The sequence below is a fragment of the Setaria viridis genome, chromosome 7 (assembly GCF_005286985.2).
Source record: "Setaria viridis chromosome 7, Setaria_viridis_v4.0, whole genome shotgun sequence".
Classification (NCBI taxonomy): domain Eukaryota; kingdom Viridiplantae; phylum Streptophyta; class Magnoliopsida; order Poales; family Poaceae; genus Setaria; species Setaria viridis.
The window spans coordinates 19,656,978-19,679,133 of NC_048269.2; the positions used below are offsets into that span (position 1 = coordinate 19,656,978).

Sequence of the window (22,156 nt, forward strand, 5' to 3'; positions counted from 1 at the left end):
CTTATCTCATGGCCTGAACAGCTGGCCCGCTTGCCATTGCCGCGGCAGTCCAATGCTAGAGGAGAAACTAGAGCATAGGCGTTCCTTCATATTCCCGTTCCTACCGCTCTTAGGAGCTCTCTTTCTTCCTCTTCCCTGCTCACAAATTCTCTCGTGGGGAGAGCTATGACCGTGGAACTACTCGTGCCTCAAGAGTGTGTCTGTGTGTGTATGTATATATAGACCTCTGCAGTGAAGGATGGAAGCATCAAGTGCATGACGCGCTACAGGACATAGGGTTATAACAGAGGATGACACCATATGACCTATGTCAGTCGATGATTGTGGGCCCATGGTACCTACAGCATCAATGAAAAGCACGTGCAAGAAGCCGATGTGGAGATCGCCTGGCCACGCTAAATCGATTTAGTTGGATCGTTAAATAGACAGCATGAAAAATAGAGAATTTGCTCAAACTTCCAACAAACGAATGAAAGGTTCAAACTTTGTATTAGCAAACATGCTTCGATTTTATTTCAGTCCAATTAGTACGGTCCACAAAGATCTCTGCTCTTTCTTGAAAACAGAAAAATTTAGGTACAGATGGTTTAACTGTCACAAACTAATAAGCTACGAAGACACAAATACAATCCATTTAACTTGGAAGACCAAAACCCACTGACATTTCCTGGTCATGCATGTAGAGAGATTTTTTGGAGTTCCAGGAAAAGCCTTGGTTCGTTAGCAATGCATTCAGGACCAACAGGTTCACCATATTTTGAGCAAGCCAAAGCTTGCCAAAGTACTCATGACACGCAGGTCATCAAGGCTATACTCTAGACAGAAAAAAACAGAGTCCAGAGAGGCTTCAACACACGCTCATGGAATGCTTGAGTTAAACATTACACGGAGGGGGCAGTAGTGTCTGTCATTTTGCCCTGGGTTCCAGCACAATTCTCAGCATGAGCATCATATCATCCATCAGGTACCAGTCAGAGAGATCATCCCCGTCAACCGTCATGGCATGGCACCAAGTTTTCCACCAAGTTGAGCAAGGTCCTGAAGCCCTGCAGATGCCGGGTGGGGCGCAGTGCCGCAAATCCCACCACCTGCCATTCTGAAAACAAAAGTTGTTCGTGAGTTTCCAAATGCTCCATATAACAGATTAACAGCAGAGCTGCAAACATTTATATACATGTTTTTTTTTCTCACATAACCAGAACTTAGCAATAGATTCGAAGGATTCAAACTGCCCCCAAGTTGATCATCTTAGCCATTGAGTGGCTTCAGGCTGAATCTGGAGCTACTCAATAGTGCTGATGCGGTCTTGCCAAGCATTTGGTCTTAGGTGCTTGCATCTATACTGTTGAAGTCATCAACAGTCATTTCATCTGGACTGAGCATGCATGAACTTGGTAGGAACAGCTCGTTTGTTTCAAACCATTTTGGCAGGTCGAAATTAGTGTTTGTGTTGTAGATCGACTTGCAGATATTTGTCTGATCTTCACTTTGTTTGTAATTTATAGTCATAGGAGAAAGTTGGTGCCAATACATTCCATCATATATTCATATCGTAAAGTTTTGTGATGTAATATTATTGAGCAGTTGCAGCATTGTGCTAGTGGAATCTGGAAATTGTGCATGGATTAAAGAAATGTTTAGACTAAACAAGTGGGCTAGCTACCTAAGGCATCATCTTAGCTTATGCATGGACTAAACGTGACAAAGAATTTGAACTGACACCATTCCAGTTAACAAAGGGGATGTTTGGGAGGAGGGGGCTAAATTTTAGCCCCCGTCACATCGAATGTTTGACACTAATTAGGAGTATTAAACCTAGACTAATTACAAAACTAATTACACAACCCCTAGGCTAAATCACAAGACGAATCTATTAAGCCTAATTAGTCCATAATTTGACAATGTGGTGCTACAGTAACCATTCACTAATGATGGATTAATTAGGCTTAATAGATTCGTCTCACGATTTAGCCTAGGGGTTCTGCAATTAGTTTTGTAATTAGCTCATGTTAAATCCTCCTAATTAGTATCCGAACATTCGATGTGAAAGGGCTAAAGTTTAGTCCCCTCCTCCCAAACAGCCCCAAAGCCATTGTCTTAAACTATCTGGATTTAGGCATGCCTTGTCCTCACGCTCACTGCTCTAAAGCTCTTTATACTGCTTCTTTTCCCATCCTATCTCACTTTCAAGACCTCATTTTCCAAATGTGTGTATCTAACTCTCTGGTTTTCTGCAAAGACAATGACACAAGACAAAAGGAAAAGGAAGGAGCATGTAAGAACAATAGGAATGAGAGGCATCAGGAAACACCGCACCAAGTTTCCACCCTTCCAGGATGAAACCAGTGAGCTAGTCCTTCCTTGATGTTTTCATTCCCACCGCTCTTATACACTCTTTTCTTCCTCTTCCCGGCTCGCCATCAGGGCCTTCTAATAATCTAAATATGTACCTTGGAATCTATTAACCAAATCAGTAACATGAGCTGAATGAAGAGGAAGGAGCACCTAAGAACCATAGGAATGAGAGGCATCAGGAATGCAAGAATGCAAATGCCCACTAATGCTAGAGGAGAAATTAGAGCATTCTCATTCCTTCATGTTCCCATTCCTACTGCTCTTAGGACCTCTCTTTCTTCCTGTTCCCTGCTCACAAATTGTCAAAGACAGAAGCTCTAACTCTGGAACCATTCATACATCAGGAGTGAATATATATGGCGACCTTTGATGTACCTTGCCCTGTGAACAATGAAAGCACCAAATAAGCAAGTGCACTATAGGACATTGGACATAGCAGTAGATGACAGTGGGGCCATGTAAACTATAGCAGTCTGAATGTGGGGCCATGTAGCCTATGTTGGCAATTAAGAGCACATGGAAGAAGCCTGGATGGAGATTTTTTTGGCTGTGCGATATCTTTTTCTTTTAGGAAGTAGGGAGAGGAGGTCCCTACCTGAATATATCAATCATGCAATAGATGTATGAGTGCTTCTGAATGAATAGGTACCAAAAGATAGAAGGAAAAGAAAAGGAACGGAGCAAGAGATACTACAGAAAGAAATTAAAACAAAAGATTTTTGCAGAGTATAAAGCTTCTGTATTAAGGCCTGTTGCATCCTGTTGTGTCCATTGTTGAAAGGCAGACATGCATGTTAATTGATTGACCTGAGCTATGAACTCACAAAAAGGAAAAATGGGGAGCAATAGAAGCCTTCAAGTGTGCATTTACGTAGATTCATTAATACAGAGGGCAAGGAGGTTCTACAAAAAAATAACTTCTGGGTTCTATTTTCATGTTTTTCAAAGGGCATCCTGCTTGTTCTGTAAAGGAAAGTAGTTCTGGATATGTAAGGCAAAAACAAAGAATTGTTCAAGCACACAACAACTGTCCAATGTGTCAAATTCAAGAAATGAGAGGATCATGTTCTGTACACTGGAACTTAAGATATCAGTTTTATTTTCCTCCTGTTTATACGTTTTGCAAGGAGCTCTCCTTACAGATTTCGACAAATGGTAAAACTATATAAAAAGTTGAACTAAAATCCCTTGAAACTTGGAAGATCAAAACATGTCTAAATTTCCTGGTCATGCATCTATGTATTGAGCGTGAAAGACACTCATTGTAGAGACAGTCTCAGGAATGCATTTACCTTAGCAGTGCTTCAGTTCGCTGAAGGCATCAGTATGACATGATGCATTCACTGTGAGAAATCTTCTGCGTATCAATGTCTGCCCATTTGGATGCTCTGCTGTGTGCAGATATTCTCTTTGTATAGCTCATTTGGTTCAAATTTAGCATGATATAGTTGCTAATTATTGTTTATGCTTTTGATGGTGTACAGCGCCAGAATACAATGTTCATATTATGATCTTTGTTTTTTGTCTTCTTTCTTTACAGTCATTGGTCATAGCAGAAAAAGTTAGTGGCAACTGGAAAATACATGCCGCCCGCATGTTCCATGGGACAACATTTTTTTGTGTCTCCTAAAGTTTGAGTATGCAGCCAGTTTTCATATCCTACCTAATAAGTCTTATTAGTGTGATGTGTTTACATTTCCAAAACAATCACTAGTGGTATCTAAAACTTAAACCAGTTGGATAGCTAGCTAAGCCGTCACCTTAAACTATGCATGGACTAGGCATGCCAAAGAATCAAACATTCCGGTAAACAAGCTATCATCTTTAAGCCATGCATTGAGGCATGCCAAAGAAACAACAACAGCCGAAAATGGCCAACTAAAAGCTCACCATTTATCATCTGTGCAGTGTGCTAAAAGGAAGAGGAATGAGGTCCTAAGAACGATAGGAATGGGAGGCATCAGGAAGACTCAAAATGAAATCTAGGCCTTCCTCCATGTTCCCATTCCCACTGCTCTTAGGCCCTCTATTTCCTCTTCTACGCTCACTTTCAAGATCAGATCATCTAAACATATCGCGCTGCAAGCAAAAAAGAAGAGGAAGGAGCGCTTAAGAACGATAGGAATGGGAGGCACCGGGAAACACCAAACCGAAGCTTCCACCTCTGTTTCTGGAGGAGAAAACAAACTGGGTAGGGTTTCCTCCATGTTCCCATTCCCACTGCTCTTGAGCTCTCTTTCTTCCTCTTCCCAGCTCACTCTCAGTTTCCAAAAAAAAAAATCACTCTAGTACTCTACAAGTCCTGCAGCTCTCCAGATACCTCTCTCAAGTAAGAACATTGGACTGCTCAATAAAGCCCATTGGCTTTGAGGTGTATGTATAGACCTGCAGTGCATTCTGCATTTTATTTCACTGACAGTAGAGCCCATGTTACTTTCAGGCCCTGTACTGTACTGTCAGTTTAGAGCACGTGCATGAGGACATCTTCTGTTCAGTCATTTCTAAAAGGCTGACCTTTCCCTATGAATAATGAAAGCACTAAATAAGCTCATGCACTATACGAATTAGCTGTGGATGTCAGTGGGGTTGTGTAAAGTTGTAAACTATAGCAGTCTTGAGTGTGGGACCATGCCTATGAAGAGCACATGGAAGAAGCCTGGGTGGAGATTTTCTGGCTGTGCCATATCTGAAAGGCAGACATGATGAGCCATGAACTCACAAAAAAAGGGAAATGGAGAGATAGAAGCCTTTAAGTATGCATTTACTTGGATTCATCAATAGAGAGAGCATGTATGGTGCAACAAAATTAACTTCTGTTTTCTATTTTCATGGTTTTAGATGGGCATCCTGATTTTCTGTAAAAGAAAAGTATGCCCTGGCTATGCAAGGCAAAAACCAAGAGTTGTTCAGACGTACAATGTGTCAAATTAGAGAAATCAAAGGATCATGTTCTGCACACTGGAAATTAAGACATCAGTTATATTTTCCTCCAATTTATACTTTTGCAAGGGGCACTCCTGCTTACAGATTTTCGCAGATGGTAAAAAAAAAAAGAACCAAAACCCCTTGAAATTTGGAAGGCCAAAGCATGTCAACATTGCCTGGTCAAGTGGCCATGCATCCGAGCATGAAAGACACTCACTGTAGAAACCAACACAGCAATGCATTTAGCTTAGCAATGCTGGTGTCTGTTGAAGGCATCAGTGCAAGACAGGATGCATTCACTGTCAGAAATCTTCTACCTGTCAATGTTTGCCCACTTGGATGTTATGTTGTATGCACGTATTACCTTGTGTGGCTCATTTGATTCAAATTTAGCATGATATATGCTAATTGCCGTTTGTGCTGTTGATGGTGTACAAAGCAGAGTACAATGTTCATATTATGTATGTCGTCGTCTTCGTTCTGTCTAGTTTCTTTGCAATCATTGCTCATAGTAGAAAAAGTTAGTGGTAAATAGTAAATACATGCCACCCACATGTTCCATGAAACAACATTTTTGTGTATCTCCTGAAGTTTGAGTACGCAGCCAATTTACTAGTGTGATGCCTTTTCATATCCAAAACAATCACTAGTTAATCAGTTATATCATTGTGCTAGTGGGATCTAAAACTTAGACCAGTGGGATAGCTAGCTAAGCCATCACCTTAAACTATGCATGGACTAGACATGCCAAAGAATCAAACATTCCGGTAAACAAGCTATCATCTTAAGCCACACATTGAGGCATGCCAAAGAAGATTTCATACTCCATGTAGCTGATAAATGTTGGCGTGAGATGTGTACATGTTCACAACAGTCAATACTAAGCAGTTGTATAATTGTGCTAGTGGAGTCTTGAAACTTGAAGAACTATTAGCTATCTAGCTATGCCATAAGCTTTAATTTATCTGTGACTAAACATGCCAAAGAATATGAAACTGAAAGCATTCGAGTAAGCAAGCCATCATCGCTAATTATGCATCTACTGAGGCATGCAAAAACAAACATAGGGAAAAAAAAGTGTCAAATGAGGAACGGAAACACACCACTCATTCTCTCTCTTGTGTGATCCAAAAGGAAGAGGAAGGAGCACCTAAGAACAATAGGCATGGGAGGCATCAGGAAGACAAATAGATTTCCACCTCATTAGCCTTCCTCCATGTTCCCATGCCAATTGCTCTTAGACCCTCTTTTCTTCCTCTTCCATGCTCACCCTCAAGTTCAGATCATCCAAATAGGTGCATAATTTGGTTACTTAATGAAACAATTACACAGCAAGCCAAAAGGAAAAGGATGGAGTGCTTAAGAACAATAGGAATGGGAGGCATCGGGAAACACCGAACCAAGCTTCCACCTCTGTTGCTGGAGGAAACAAACAGGCTAGGCTTTCCTCCATGTTCCCATTCCCACTGCTCTTAGACCCTCTCTTCCTCTTCCCAGCTCACTCTCAAATCCTACATCTACAAGTTTCCATATGGTCCACAGTAAAGAGATTGCTGAACAAAAAACTTTGGCTCTGAGGTATATATAGACCTGCAGTGTACACTGGAGAAAGCATTATGTAGAGAAAACGAAGTACAGACCTGCCAATAGAGAAGGGGGCATGTGATGGCCAGGCCACTACTGTCCCGAATTTTAAATGGCACGTGCAGGAGATCTTCTGCATGCTGTATATCCATGTGTCTATCTTAAAGGACCAACCACAAGCAGTATTAAGCCCTACACTTAGAACGGGGGTAAATGGTTGAATAAACTTGCAATTAAAATAAGAGCGCTGGGGAGAAAGAGAGGAGGTAATATACCTTATGCAGTTAAGCTGTGGCCTTGGTAGAGTTCAGGTTTTGGGGATAGTATGCGACTTCAGAACATTTTGAATCTAGAAGTAAAAAAAAAAAGCATTAAAGACTTGGACAATGTATAAAAGAAAGCAAACAGGATGGTGCCAACTACCACTGTTGAAACTTGAAATCAACCTAACAACAGGTAATTTGAGTCACGAAATACTCTAGAACAGGTGATAACGTATGGTTAGCCCATGGATATAGATATTCCACATTAGCAAAATGCAAGTGCATATATGGCCTGTTACTAGTCTGTCGAAAACACGACAGCGGATATTGAGAAGTATACAAGAAAAGGAAATATTTCGATAACACATGGGACAAAAAAAATTAGGAACAATCCCTTGATAGCAAATAATACTTCATTTCATCCTAAACTACTGTACACATCAATTTACAAGGTATCAATTCAGCTATGCAACAGCCAGCCATATTTCAGGAACAAGGTCTTGAAGAGAGTCCGGTACTTGTTCCAGATGTTGACGTACTTGCCAATTGCTACCTTGTAGCTGGGCAACTGCTTCACCAAAGTGAAGTGCCCAGATATCCTGGGTCTGCAGCTGATGTATTTTTCACCAAGGTCGAAAGAAGTTATGTGTGCAAGAATATGAACAAACATTGAACCAGCAGATGACAATTCCTCGCCAGTGCGATATTTTGTTTTGTTCAGATGTGTCTCAACATCATTGAGGAGTTTGTTCAGTTCTTGATTATTTTATTTCATGATTTTAGGGTCCTTTAGTTTGCCTTCTGTATTATAAGCTTCACGGAGCTTGACATGGTATATGCTGGTCAAATCAGGGGGCTTCAGCAATGTGAGCAATCAAACGCCATATGAATTTGGAGGCAAACGTGTGGTACTATGCACAGACTAATCATGCAATATCTTAATTTATGCAGATTAAATTATGCCAATTACACTTAACCAAGACATCATCATAAACTAAACAGGTAGAGAGTAATTCCATACAATCATTGAAGAAAAATGGCCAAGCAATAGAAACACACCCTCATCCTGTGTATTGTTGTGTGAGCTGAAAGGAAAAAGGAAGGAGAACCAAAGACCAATAGGCATGGGAGGCATCGGGAAGACCCAAAATGAGATTGCCAAAGGCCTTCCTCCATGTTCCCATGCCCACTACTTTTTGACTCTCTTTTCTTCCTCTTCCACACTCACTTAAGATTCAAACGATCCAGATAGATGCATGGCATCATCTGCTAAAACAATTGCATCACGAGCCAAAAGGAAGAGGAAAGAACGCTTAAGAACAATAGGAATGGGAAGGATAGGGCACCAAACCAAGCTTCCACTGTCCCTCGATGAGGAAACAATCAGGCTAGGCTTTCCCCCACATTCCCATTCCCATTGCTGTTAGGCCCTCTCTTTCTTCCTCTTCTAGGCTTGCTCTCAAGTACTACTCTCCACATAATCTCAAACAAGAAGCTCAGATTGCTGGGATCTGAAGCATATATAACCACTAGTGCACTCTGTAGAAAACCTTGTGTGGAGCAAACAGCGCGCAGACAGTGGACCGTCTTGCCAAACGAGGATTGCCTCACCCTGAGGTCTGTCCTTTTTGTGATCAAGAGGAGGAAACTATTCAGCATCTGTTAGCTGGCTGTGTATTTACAAGGCAGTTTTGGGCCTTGATCCTCCAACCTCTACAACTGACAGCCCTGATACCCTCACCTTCTGAGGCTCGTTTTTCTTTTTGGTGGAGGAAGGCATTGCGCTCAGCACCTAAGGAGATAAGGAAAGGGCTTAACTCACTAATTATCCTGGTTTCCTGGGAAGTTTGGAAACACAGGAATTCATGTATTTTTGAGAATGCTAGGCCAAGCACCTCTTTGCTGCTCCAGACAGTGGCAGATGAGTGTAGCGTTTGGGGCATGGCTGGGGCAACTAAACTTCAGGAACTCCTAGTGAGGTCGCTGACCCCACCAGCCTAGGTCAAGGGGTTTTTGGTCGAGGTCATGCTTACTGTTGTGGCGCGTCTGTAAGCTTCGCTGTGTAGGTGTGTGGGGGTGTGTTTCAGTGCTCGGGTTTTGGTCCATAACCGGACTCGTTGTACTCTCTTTTCTCTCTTAATGAAATGACACGCAGCTCTCCTGCGTCGTTCGAGAAAAAAAAACAGTGCGCAGACCTGGCCCATGGTGCACCATTGCAGAATGACTGTAAGGGTGCAGGCCATATGAATGTGATGCCCGGGCCCTATCCAGCTGTGTAAATGCAGATCACAAGCAGGAGATCTGCTTATCCATATCTAAAAGGCCAACCAGTATTAAGCCCTACACTTAGAAATGAAAATAAAAGGTGAAGAAACTTGTATTTAAGAATGAGAACAATGAGGAGAAAGGAAAGCAGATAGCATACATTACGCAGTTTAGTTGTAGGCAGGGTTCAAACATCAGGGATAACACATGCTGTTTAAAAGCAGTTAGACATGATTTAAGTTAAAAAAGGCGTAAGAACTTGGCAACATTATAACTACAGCAAACAACAAGACCGTGACAACTGAACTATTCAAACATAAAAGAAGGAGAGTCAGGTTAAGAGCAAACTGCAATAAAACAGTTAGCCATACAATTCAGGTTAAGAGCAAATGACAATAAAACAGTGATAACTCTCATTGTTGGAACCAGAAAGCAGGAGAGCTGTAATCAATGACTATGTAATGCAACGCTAAGAATTGTTCAGCTTAGCAACAAAAGTTCAAATTCTGTACAAGAAAACTTAAATATTAATTTGACTTTTCTCCACTTATTAGAACATCTCACATAGCCCTCCCCAGCTTTCTGCTTCTCAAATGAAAGGAAAAAAGATTACTTCACAAACGAAAAACTATCAGATAGTATGTTTTTCCAATCACAAACTATCACATACTATTATCTATGGTTCATTGTAACTTGGAAGATCAAAAGGTGTCGACGTTTCTGGGTCTTTGGTTCGAATTTTGCAGCAGAGTCACTAATTATTTTTTTCACAAATATGCAGGAGAGCCGCATATCATTTCATTAAAGAATAATAGGGTGCTTGATAATATTGATTGTGCAGCGCTCATTGATTCAAATACAGAATCAGATTAAAATGTTTATGTCATGTGTGTCATCATCATTGTTTTCTCTATACTTTGTGATCCTTATTCATAGAACAAAAGTTAGTTGCGAATACATGCGGCATGCTCTGTGAAAGAACATACTTGTATATGTTCTTGACAAGATTTCATGAGCTAGTCAGTTTTCAAAACTACTTGAAAATCTTGGTGTAATGAATAGTTATGTCCAGAACACTTCACAGTTAAGTGGTTATATTATTGTGCTAGTGGAATTAGAACATAATCTTGTGTACTAGCCATAGCCAAACAGTCAAGCTGTTGGCAGGCAACACCTCAAGCACACACCAAGAAGGAAGAACAGAGAGCACTCTGTTTGGTGCTGCTGAACTAAGCTGCAGCTAGCTCCTCCTCTATATTCAGAAGACCAAAAGCCAAGTAAGGTACAATGTAATGTTGCTCTTCAACTATTCTACTAGTCAGGCAATACTACTGCTGTTGTCATAATCCTTACTACAGTGCCACTACTTGTTACAGCCTGCTAACATCAGTTGGCACTTGGCAGGCAAGGTATGGCCAAAAGATCAGAGCGCTACTTGCTCAGATAAGAAATGGGGCAAGAGCTAGCCTGATTATCTATCACAAAGCATCACCTTAACCTATTAGTGGATTAACATGGCAATGAACCTGAAACTGAAATAATTATAATAAACAAAGCCATCATCTTAAATTATGCATGAACTGAAGCTTGCCAGAGAAACAAAGAAAAGGAAAATGTCCATGTAAGGAACAGTATCAGACCATTTTTTTAAGAAATAACACCATTTATCATCTGTGTATTGTGTAAGATGAAAGGAAGAGGAAGGAGCACCTAAGAACAGTAGGCATGGGAGGCACATCAGGAAGATTCAAAATGAGATCTCTGCATCCTAGGCCTTCCTCTATGTTCTCATGCCCATTGCTCCTAGGCCCACTTTTCTTCCTTTTCCACACTCACCCTCGAGTTCAAATCATCCAAATAGGTGTGTAGTTTGGTTTTGTCGACTAAAACAATTGCACAGCAAGCCAAAGGGAAAAGGAAGGAGCGTGTAAGAACGATAGGAATGGGAGGCATTGGGAAACACTGAACCAAGATTAGCTTCCACCTCTGTTGCTGGAGGAGAAAACAAACAGGTTAGGTTTCCTCCATGTTCCCATTCCCACTGCTCTTACACCCTCTCTTTCTTCCTCTTCCCGGCTTGCTCTAAAGTCCTACATCATCCATATGCTCCCAAGCAAGAACCTTGAATTGTTGAACAGAGCATGGATCCGATGTATATATAGACCTGTCGTGCACTATGGATAAATGTTGAGAAAACAAAGTACAGACCTGTCCCATGGTGCATAATTGGAGCTAGCAGTGTTGTTGTCAGGCCCAGTCCTGCATTGTAAATGTAGAGCATGTGCAGGAAACCTCATGCTTAACTCATATGGCCATATCTAAAAAGCCAACCAGTATTAAGGCCTGCACTTAGAATGGAGAAGAAAATGGGTCATGGAACTTGCACTGAAGTATAATAGCAGTGAGGAGAAAGAAGGGTATAGCATTCCTTGTGCAGTACAGTATCAGGGATAACATTCTCCTTGAAAGCAATTACAGCTATAGAAGTTAAAAAGGCATAACAAATTTGCCCAAGTTATAAATAAAGGCAGTAAAAATGAAGGCAATAGAGTCATAATGGTAGTGTAGTACAAAAATCAAGTTAACAACAATTTATATCTGACATGAACTGGACTATAACAAGTGACAAGACCGAAATGTATACTTACGCCTATTCTGTATACAAATTCTAATGTCCGTAGTTCTGCATACAACATGAAGCAGAAATATACAAGTGAACAAATGTATTTGCTTTCACAAGTGAAAACAAAACTCAGAACCATAAGAAAAAACACATGGAAGATATACAGATTATATTTTTTTTAGCCTACTCACTGTACATGTCGGTTCACAAGGTACTGATTCAGCTATGCAGCTGCTGGACTATCTAGTACCTCCTGAACAAGGTTCGAACGCAAAGGAAGAAAGACGTCTTGAAGAGAGTCCGGTACTTCTTCCACCCATTGAAGTACTTGCCAATGGCAATCTTGTAGCTTGACCGATGCTTCACCAAATTATAGTAGTCAAGTATCTTGGGTCTACAGCTGATATACTCCTCATCAAGGTCCAGAAGAGTTATGCACGCAAGAATAGGGACGAACATCGAATCAGCAGGTGAGAATTCATCGCCAGCAAGATATTTGGTCTTGCTGAGCTGAGCTTCAACATCATCAAGGAGTTTGCTCAATTCTTCCTCACTTTGCTTCATGATGTCAGGGTCCTTTACTTTGTCCTCGGTCTCGTAAGCCTCGCGGAGCTTGACATGGTACATGCTAGCTAGATCAGGGGCTTCAGCCATGCGAGCAATCAACACCCGCCTTATAAACTTGGAGACAAACGCACGGTACTTGACCGGGGTGTGTGTGAGGGTGAACATCTTAGGATTCCAAGCATCAACTTTCTGCATCCATTGGTGAACCTCAGTATTCACAGGGGGGATCTCACCACTTAAATGCACCGCAAGTCTGTCTAAGTACCTATGGAAACATGAAGCACATAGATAAACATTTCTGCTTCAAGAGCAGCAGAAAAATGTACACGTCTCAGGTACGTCCAATGTGAAGGAAGAACATACTGAATGATGTCGATGGCACGATAGATGACATGAGCACCGTTCTGGAAGACAGGGAGCTTCGCGGAGGGGTTCATGCGGAAGAAGTCCACATTCATGTTCTTGCCCGTGAGTGGGTTGATGTGGTAGGATGTGTAGTCGATGCCCTTCTCTTCCAGTGCCATCCGCACTTTCTGGCTGTCCAGGGAATATGGGTGGTGGTATAGCTGCATTGCTGCTGCAACAAACGATGCGATTAAGTATTAGTACCACCTCACGACATTCAGTCTTGCTGCGTTGGGAATTATTAACCATGAACCAAAGCGCAATTCACCTAGAGTAATTAGTGTTTTAGGATTGACATATAAAATCCTCGTCAGAATGACTGATAAACAAGTATATAAAAAGGCCAGGTTGCCCGTTTGTTTTGTGTTAACTTCTATGGTTCATTCAGGGAGCCATGGCATGAGTACAACCTGTTTCTCTCAATCTTAGCAACGGAGTTCATCAACACAAATCATGACGGAAACCACATGCCGCTAGCTTTCGGTTGCCAACCGCGCCGCGCGGCCCCTTCTCGTGACCACGAATCACAGTAGCCACGAATACCCCTACAGAGGCTACAGGCGCCCTCCACGGAAAGGGGGAAAACCGCAGGCACTTCTCTTAGTCCGATGAACACAAGGGAACCCACCGCAACAACCGCCAAATCCAACCCCGAACCCAAACCAATCGAAGACGGGAAGCGAAGAAGAAGCGGTACCTCCAGGCGCGGGCGGCGACGGGGAGGCTGCTGGAGAGGCTTCGCGAAGGCAAGGATTCTTCTCGGCGACGGGACGCGGGAGCGGGCGGGGTTTTGGTGCGCTCGTGGCCGCCGCCGGTGCAGTGCAGTTTTGGGGCTCTGCTCACCTGCCGCTTTGGGCGGCTGGATTCGTCCTTACTGGCACCGCTCGGTGACCCGGATGCAAAAAGCTTTTCCTTTTGGGCGTCCGCGCAACGCCTCCTTTCTCCCAGCTCCCTCGATCCCGTCGTCGCCTCGGGCTGGGCTGGTCGGTGGCCGTGGGGGCCGCGGGCGGCCAGCCGGCTGATTATCCAATTCGCCCCGCGCGTGCTAGTCCAAGTGTCCTCGCCGCGGCGTAGGCGGGGGCCCCCTGGCTCGGTGACTCGGGCGGGTCGTTCAGGTCGGGTCAGCGTCGACGACCCGACGTGACGGTTACGCCAGCCAGCCACACGCCGAGTTCCCGTCGCATCCCGTGTCCGGGCTGGGGGGGTCCTCCTCACCGACGAACGAGGACGACGCGGCAACGCAACTGGCACGGGCCACCGGCGTAGCTGTCCATCCCATCCCCGCTCCATCATTCCAGTCGCCGGCTGCTCCGGCCGGCCAGGGGGGCTGATGCTGATTGGTTTCTGCGCTTTTGCCAGAAGCCCAGAGGGTTGCCCTCGTCACCGGGGCTGGCGCGACCGCGTGGTTCGAGTTCGACTGTTCGAGGTCTGTTTTCCGCTGGACTGGAAACGGGGGATATGCCACTAGGATGAAAATGATCGGAAACAGTCGAAAACGAAATCACATTATCGGAAACGAAGCTCGATCGATCGGAAATTTACCATATTTTCTAAATCAACTATTATACTAGAAATGCAATATAGAGATGAAAGTAGTTAGAATACTAAGTTTTATGTTTGGTAGAATCGGAAACGAAATCATTTTCCCGGAAACGAAGCTCGGTCGTTCGAAAATTTCCATCACCATTTCACCCCTACGTGCCACCGCTGCTGCTGTGAGGAAAGGAGAAAAAAAAGCATCGTAACAAGCAAAAATCACGGCATGTGATAGGAGTGATTTTTTTTTTTCAAATTGTCGCTCCGTGTGTTACTCGGTTGGGGTATTGTAGTTGTATTGGCATGGTAGGCCGGGCCAGGACACGCGTAATCATTTTCCAATTTCGCTTAAAACTGGGGGGGGGGGGGGGGGGGGGGGGGGGGGGGGGGGTGTCAACGGAGCTTGCAGGCTGGCAACCCCATACCCACAGCATGGTCAAAATCGAATATGTTGGCGGAAAAAAATAAAAAACAACAAAAAACTCGAATATGCTACACCACTTTTAGCATAAGTGGTGTGCTAAAGTTTAGCACATCCTTTTTCATTAGCACACCTAAGGGGTGCTAAAGGGTGTTAATAGTGCTAAAAGTGGTCCTCATATCCATTTTTTTCCACCATTGCCCCCCCTCTCTCTCCTCCGCTGCAATTTAAGAGGAGTAAATGAGGGATAATGTTGTCATTTCCTACTAAAGGTGCTAAATTTTAGCACAATATCCAAACAGCCCAAAGTGCTAAACTTTAGCACTCTATTTAAAAGCTCTACACTTTAATTTTAGTACTGTGCTAAATTTAGCTCTTCCTATCCAAACAGGCTCTCATGGCTTGTTGCCCTGCCGGTTTGTTTCATACATATTTTCATCGAACTGTGCATTGTGTGTGGGCTGCAATAATTAGCCAGCTGAAGACGTGGGCCTGACTGGGCCAGTTTGCATCCGTTTCATTCCACAGTATATCAAGCCCAAAGACCGTGAGCCTGACTGGGCCAGTTACACTTGTTTTGGGCCATCCACCCACCAACTCGCGCGTAACTCAAAAAAAAAAACAACTCGCGCGAGACGGCCAGAGTGATTGAACACTTGCAGTAGACGGATGCTCGTGCATGGTGAGCACTGAGCAGAAGCAAAGAAGACCAGAATTGCGGTCACCACGTGGGCTATCTGGTACGTGCGGAGAAAGACGTTGCATGAAAATTTATTTCAGAGTCCACTATCAACCCACTTTTCATTAAGAGGTTTCTTGCTGATGTCGATCTCACCGAGCCTGAACAACGAGCAGCAAGAGTGCCTCGACAAAATGCTCCTAGGTGGATCCCTCCACCAGGGAACCTGACGAAGATTAATGGATGCGGCAATTTCTAAGAACACGGGCAGAGCAGCTGCTGCGGCCACAGCAAAGGGATGGCGTTGGCTCGTTCATGGATGCATCAGAGCTAGTTATCGATGGGATTACGGAGTCGGAATTGATGGAAGCAGTTGCTTGCAGAGAGAGACTCGCCTTGGCTAGCGACCTCGTGCTCAGTTAGGTTCGTCTGACTTTCGATAATGCCATTGTGCCAATGTGGTGAGAAATATTAAAGGACCTGGCAATGGGATTTATTTATGGGCGTATCGTTCAAGAAATCAAGGCTAGGGCGAGAGCTTTTGAATCTTTCGAGTCCGTTCACCAAGGTAGAGTCTCCAATGTAAACACTCATAATTTAGCTAGAAGCTTAGTTTGTTGTGAGTTAAGTAGACAAGTTTGGCTACTATCACCATTAGAAGGCATTCGTAACTCTATACCCCAAGTTGATTAACAAAAGGGGGTGTCTTAAAAAAAAGCAGAACCGGCAACAACTACCTTGCCCTTTGTTCCACAATTTGAAATGAATGGAACATGTGACACCGCCACGGCGAAGAAGATGTATTGGTTGGGAAAAATGTAACTCGGATTACGAATACTAATGAATCGTGTTACAGCTATTTGTTTTCACCCGTCAGTAATTGGTTACTGTTGTAATCAAATCCCCTCGCTATACAAGCCTGTTACCACCGCTTCCCCTCCGTAAACATATTATTTGATTACGTTACCACAGTTGAACCAAACAAAAGTGCAATTGCTCATTCCGTAATTGAAAGCACCGCAATCCCATTCCATTTGCATTTATGTTACCATTCTACAAACCAAACACATTTATTTGAATCCAATTGTACCAATAGTTAGGTAGTTAATGTGTTCGGATCCACTTGGTTGTATAGTTGGTTTTGAACTATTAGCACATATTAGCATCCTCCAACCAACTAATGAACTAGTACTTCTATAGTTAGCAGGTCTATTCCGCCTGCTAATTTTGGAACTATTAGCATTAATAGATCAAACACGCCATTGTTACCTTTTTCTTGGGTCCCGACCTCTCCATATAATAATAAAGAGAGAAAAAGAACAAGCCATCTTTCCCGGCTTAGAAAACTATATTGTTCTCCTCTTCGCCGGACATTAGCCAGGCATCCCACCAGCGAGCGACCATGGCCGCTAATAGCGGTGACCCTGCAACAGCCGTCTCTGTAAGAGGCTTTCAAGTTCTGAAGATTGATGGGTACTCGAGAACTTTGAACCCCATGTGCGGTGTCCTGCTTCAGATCATGCCCGTTTCGTGTGGGAGGCCGTACGTGGGACATCAGCTACACCCCAAGGGGTGCCGACGAACAAACACTGATTTCTTCTCTCTTTTTCTACTTCTTGTCGATGCTGATGATGCTGGTGAGGCCGTGGCTGCGCAGCCTACATTCAGTTTGCTGGATCAAGATCAAAAGCCGGTGCCATCCTATAGCCGTACCCCCGCCATGACCAACTTCTCGGCATTAGAAAGGTCTATTGGATATGAGAAGTTCATGAGAAGAGAAACCTTGGAGCGATCAGAGCATCTGATCGATGACTGCTTCGCCGTGAGGGTGGATGTACATGTTGTTGTCAAGGAAGCACCATCCATGGTGGTTCCACCATCCGACATGCACCGGCATATTGGCGATCTCCTGTCGAGCGAGGAGGGTGCTGATCTTGAATTTCGAGTCGTCAGTCTTTAGGGCAGAGCTCTTTGATCCGACGAAAGAGGGCACCAAAGTCATACGTGTAGAGGATATGGAGGCACCGGTGTTCAGGGCTTTGCTTACGTTCATCTACACGGGTGCACTACTAGAGATGGATCCGAAAGATGAGTATGCGATGGCTCAACCTTTGCTTGCCGCAGCGGACAGGGACAGCCTTCAAAGGAGGCTTGCTTTGAGTTTCTCAGCTCTTCAAAGGTTCCGTTTGACGTCATCGAAACAGAAGATTTTGAGCATTTAGCCCATAGCTTCCCTACTATCACAAAGGAGCTCATTGCCAATGTTCTTGATCACGGTTTGGACAAGGCCAGTAATTCTAGGTGGCATAAGGACCGCCAAGTTAGCGTTATCAAGGCAAGCATAGAGTAGTTTTCTCAGCAACTGGAGCGGCATACACAATTAGTTGTACTGCACGGCAAATACGAGTATACCACTGATCTTATGTCCACACCATTACGAAATACTCCTCTTATACATGGAGCAATCTTTTTTTACTATATGTACCCAATATTTATAGTTGTCTGTTTAGACAACTTCTCATGTTAGCTTTGATATTGGAGGCATCTACACGGTGAACCCTATCCATTTAACACTAACACGAGAGAACCCCATCCACATATATTCCACGTGGGCCCATCTCATCATATCTTATTCCTCTCCCCGCATCTCATCTCACACATGAACCCCCGCATCCCAGCCGGCTCTGGTGGCGTCATCAGCGCCGCCGCTGCCCCATGATAGCGGCCGATGCGAACTAGTGGAGCACACACCCCCAGCCCCCACGCCTCCCTCTCAACTCTGCCGGAGCCACTATTGCCGACGCAAGGTGCGACCCACTTGGCACCAAAGCCTCTCGCTACGGTCATCCCCTACCCCGCCTCCTCCACCAGGATGGCAACCTCCCCCGGAGTTCCCTATATCCATGACACCATAGGTAACTCCAAACCCTAAGGTCACTGGAGCATTGCCCGTTGCTAAAATATGTACATCCCATGCTTCTCCTAGACCTTGTGTTTCCAAAACGAGGGAGCTCTCGCGTTAGGCTTAAAACAAGAGGCCTCTCATTTTAGATTTTATCTTGATATAGATCCATGCTTTGTGCATTGATACAGGCAAAGCAAGTTTCCTAGATATCAATTTTCATCAAATAAAATATTTATAAGCAATAGAGACATACACCTTGCCTTAAAACAATTCTCATGCTCCATGTACATATTCCAAAGTACGTAAATGAATTGTTGGACACACTGCATGTATGTACGCAATACTCCCTCCATTCTCTTGTGATAGTACTATTTCCTCATAGCACAATGACCAAGAAAAACAATCCTACCTATCATTCTACTTATCATCCATTTAATCATGACATTAACTAGTCCTCATAAATAAGTGTCCATTAAAGTCCAGACTTCTTGATGCTCATGTAGCCAATCTCGGTTGGAAGAATGAAGAGTCACGCATCAGACCCGAGACAACCATTAAATGGATGTATAATTGGACTGAAATAAGACTATCAAAAGAGATTTTTTTAATTTGTAAATATGCCTATCAAAAGCAAATGGAGGGAGTAGATTAGAAGTACAAATCGATGCAATTTCGCCATCTCCTCTCGGTCTCTACTTTCTCCCTGGCATGCCACCCTATTATTTCCAAGCTAGCGAGGGGTAGGGTCTCGCCAAAACTCCACGATGGTTCGTATGCATGGGTTTCTCCAACAGACTTTTAGTTTCCAAGCCTTTTGGAACTGTATGGATCTGAAAGATGAATCACTTTCAAATTTTAAGTGATTTTGTTAGAATCAGAAGTCAATTGGGGTGGGTGCTGCAACACTTCAAAAATCTAGTGAAATACGGCATCAAGGAACATGTACGCGCCCCGATCTCACTCGCATTCTCGCTGCCGCTCATCAAATCGGAAGCCGCTCCTTATCAAAAAAAGAAAATCGGAAGCCGCTTTGACTGCTTGCGTGAGTTATGGCTTACGAGTGTAGCCTCTGACCAACAAAAAAAAAAGAAATTATGAATGTGGACGTGCCGGGGGTCCATGTGCCGGGCACGAGGTGCACGCATGCGGCGTCCCCCTCCCGCTCCGGCCCAGCACGACGCGCGTCCGGTCCCGATCGCGAAGCGGACGGCGGCATGGGCAGGCGCAGCCGCACCCAACCCAACCACCCCTGCCAGTCTGCCACTCATCACCAAGCGAGGTGTCCCCCGCCCGGGCGGCCGCGCCACCCAAATGACTTGGACGCCGTGCTCCGCTGCCGTCGGATCGGGACAAGTGCTCCGATAGTCCGATCCTTCGGCTGGATCGTCCTATGATCGGTCAGCGTCACCTTGCCGCTCCGTGTCCCGTCCTTGCAGCGGCGGCCCGGCTGATCCAGGTTCCAGGCGGCTGCCTGGCGGTGGCACACTGGGCTGACTGGCAGGCACCGGTACAGCCGCACATGTGGTCACCTTTGGGGCGGGCATGATTGAGCTCCACGATTAATCGCACGTTTCCGCCGTGGCCACGCGGCAGAGACGTTTGATTGGCTGATTGGTACTGCTGGCCGGCAGCCAGGACACGCCGATCCACGGGATCGATTGGCGGGCTGGGGGGACGGGACGTGAGAGGCACCATTCATCGTAACGCGATGGCGCGTTACCCCATCGGCCGGTCTACCGGTGCTCGCTACTCCGCGGCGCAGAGCGAGATGCCTCGCGCATTTGAGTGATGAGAAGTGTTTTTCAGATTGAAAAAGGTAAGGAAAACGACGATCGGTCGAGATCGATCGGTCCAGATGTTGTGAGTGAGGTGTAGCAGCACAGGGGAAACTGTTGGTGACCGGGCCGTGTGCGCATCGTATGGATCTCCAAAGGCCAGGCAACCAGCACACGCTGGCTATACGCAGTAGTAGGTGAAGACTTGAAGCGGATGGAGTTTGGATGGTACGATTCCGTAATGACGATGCCATCGCTGTTCATGCGTGTCGGAGCCGAAATATCCAGCCTAGCGCTACACTACTAGTACTCCGTAGGCTTCAAAATTCAGCGAGGCTGAAATAAACGATGGAGTTTATGGTCGAGGTCAATAGCAGTCCAGTCCCCATGTGAGGCTACGACCCTACCTCTACTGCTCTACATGAGTTGGTCAAACATGATGGAGCTACAGCTACAGTTCTGCAGGCCACCAGACACCGGAGCCTTGTCTCCAGGCTCTCGACGTCTCCTGCAGGAGGCAGCTTCTCCAGGAAACGGGATCTAGAGGAGCACGATCACCAATTCACCAGCACAGCGGCTTGGCCACCAACCCAAACTAAGGCAATCTAAAAATGTTCCGGTTAGCTATATTTCCAAAATTTCCAACGCAGTAAGATAGTTTCGTTTTCTTTTGAAAAAAAAACCCCGAAGATATAAAAGGCAGCATGAGATGCTGAGGCCGTGATACACCGTACACGTCATGGTATGCCTGCTGTGCATGCGTGCTGAATGGTGCTGACGTTCTGCACGCGTCATCATTCCGGTAATAGAAAAATGACTTTGCGTGGGTTTGTGCTTGTTATTTTTGTGATGGAGAGATTACAGAAATTAATGAATGGCATGCATGCTGGCACTTATGATCGAGCTGACATCCCTGCACCTAAACTTTGCCTGTAGCTAGCCGATCGTGTGGCATAGGCAACACTGCTACTGCTCAGCTGCTGGCATCTAGTGATAAGCTCACTTTCTATTCACTCGTTGCCACTGGAAAGTGACGTGGAGTACTTCTGAAGCTCGCCGTTACGCTACTGTTGGTGTACTGCTGGGCATTATTAGTGTGTGTGGGGCGAGGCTTCACTAGGGCACGGTTCACTGTGTAAGAAACTAAACTTTCAAAGAAGATACAGATGTGGGAATAAAACACGTCTCCAATAAGTCATAGGAGACGCGTGTTAATAACCCGCATTCCCTATGACTCTGCTGAAAGCTCCCATAAACAACTCTCGTCTCCTATGTACCTATATAGGAGACGCGTATTAACAACCCGCATCTCCAATGAGTGTGTCGGTCATCGGAGACACGTTTTGTTAATACGCGTCTCCTATGTGGGGCATAAAAGGAGACGTGTATGAGCAAAACGCGTCACCGGTAGGGTATATTTCGAACCCAAAATTTTTATGGAACCTGATTGAAAGCTGCCTCGCGTCCGCACGAACGCACCCGCACCCGCACCCCCCCTCCCTCCCTCCCTCTGTCTTGCTCTCTCATCTCTTCATCTTCCCTCTCTCTTCCCTCTTCCTCACACGCCGAGCTCCTCGCCCACTCCTCCCGTTCTCACTTGCTAGGCTAGAGGCCCTCATCCCCGACGACAACTTCCCATTGCACCACCCACGTGAGTTCAACGCCCCTGCCCTTCTCCTCCTCCTCCCTCCTCCCTCCTAGATCTGAATCCTCCCAATCCATGGTGAGTTTTCTCAGATCTACAAGCGTTAAACGATTGCGTAGAGCCCGACCTTCACTGCCGGTGCGTCCTGTTCGACTGCGTGCCGACGAGGTGTGCGCCGCGCTCGTGCCGTCCAGCGGCAGCAGCGCCA

At 44.9% G+C, this 22,156-nt stretch overlaps 2 protein-coding genes across 14 annotated transcripts; one reads left to right on the top strand and one right to left on the bottom strand.

Annotated features, from left to right (window-relative positions):
- Nucleotides 1-605: 605 nt before the first annotated feature.
- LOC117863884 (glutathione S-transferase TCHQD) lies at nt 606-13,987 on the bottom strand. 13 transcript variants are annotated; one of them, XR_011898634.1, is made up of 7 exons: nt 13,685-13,987; nt 12,946-13,159; nt 12,266-12,847; nt 11,601-11,735; nt 9,553-9,602; nt 7,140-7,213; nt 606-7,056 (listed from the first exon to the last, which is right to left on the bottom strand). XR_011898634.1 is itself a non-coding variant. In XM_034747789.2 (3 exons), the coding sequence occupies exons 2-3, from the start codon at nt 13,152-13,154 to the stop codon at nt 12,259-12,261; spliced, it is 798 nt and encodes a 265-aa protein (XP_034603680.1). In that variant the 5' UTR covers nt 13,155-13,156; nt 13,685-13,985; the 3' UTR covers nt 11,939-12,258. The 13 variants fall into 13 exon arrangements, 2 of the variants coding, with proteins under 2 accessions (XP_034603680.1, XP_034603679.1); XR_011898628.1 differs by lacking the exon at nt 9,553-9,602; XR_011898629.1 differs by having other exon boundaries at nt 7,140-9,602.
- Nucleotides 13,988-17,025: 3,038 nt separating this feature from the next.
- LOC117864709 (BTB/POZ and MATH domain-containing protein 5) lies at nt 17,026-17,583 on the top strand. The gene has a single exon (XM_034748821.1). It carries the CDS (start codon nt 17,026-17,028, stop codon nt 17,581-17,583), a length of 558 nt encoding a protein of 185 aa, XP_034604712.1.
- The last annotated feature ends 4,573 nt before the right edge of the window (nt 17,584-22,156 follow it).

Excerpts from the sequence above, each read along its gene's own strand:
- LOC117863884 (XM_034747789.2), bottom strand. The coding sequence starts at position 13,154 with ATGCAGCTATACCACCACCCATATTCCCTGGACAGCCAGAAAGTGCGG. Across the intron at positions 12,848-12,945 it reads CGTGCCATCGACATCATTCA|GTACTTAGACAGACTTGCGG; the intron begins GTATGTTCTTCC and ends ATGTTTCCATAG.
- LOC117864709 (XM_034748821.1), top strand. The coding sequence starts at position 17,026 with ATGGCCGCTAATAGCGGTGACCCTGCAACAGCCGTCTCTGTAAGAGGC.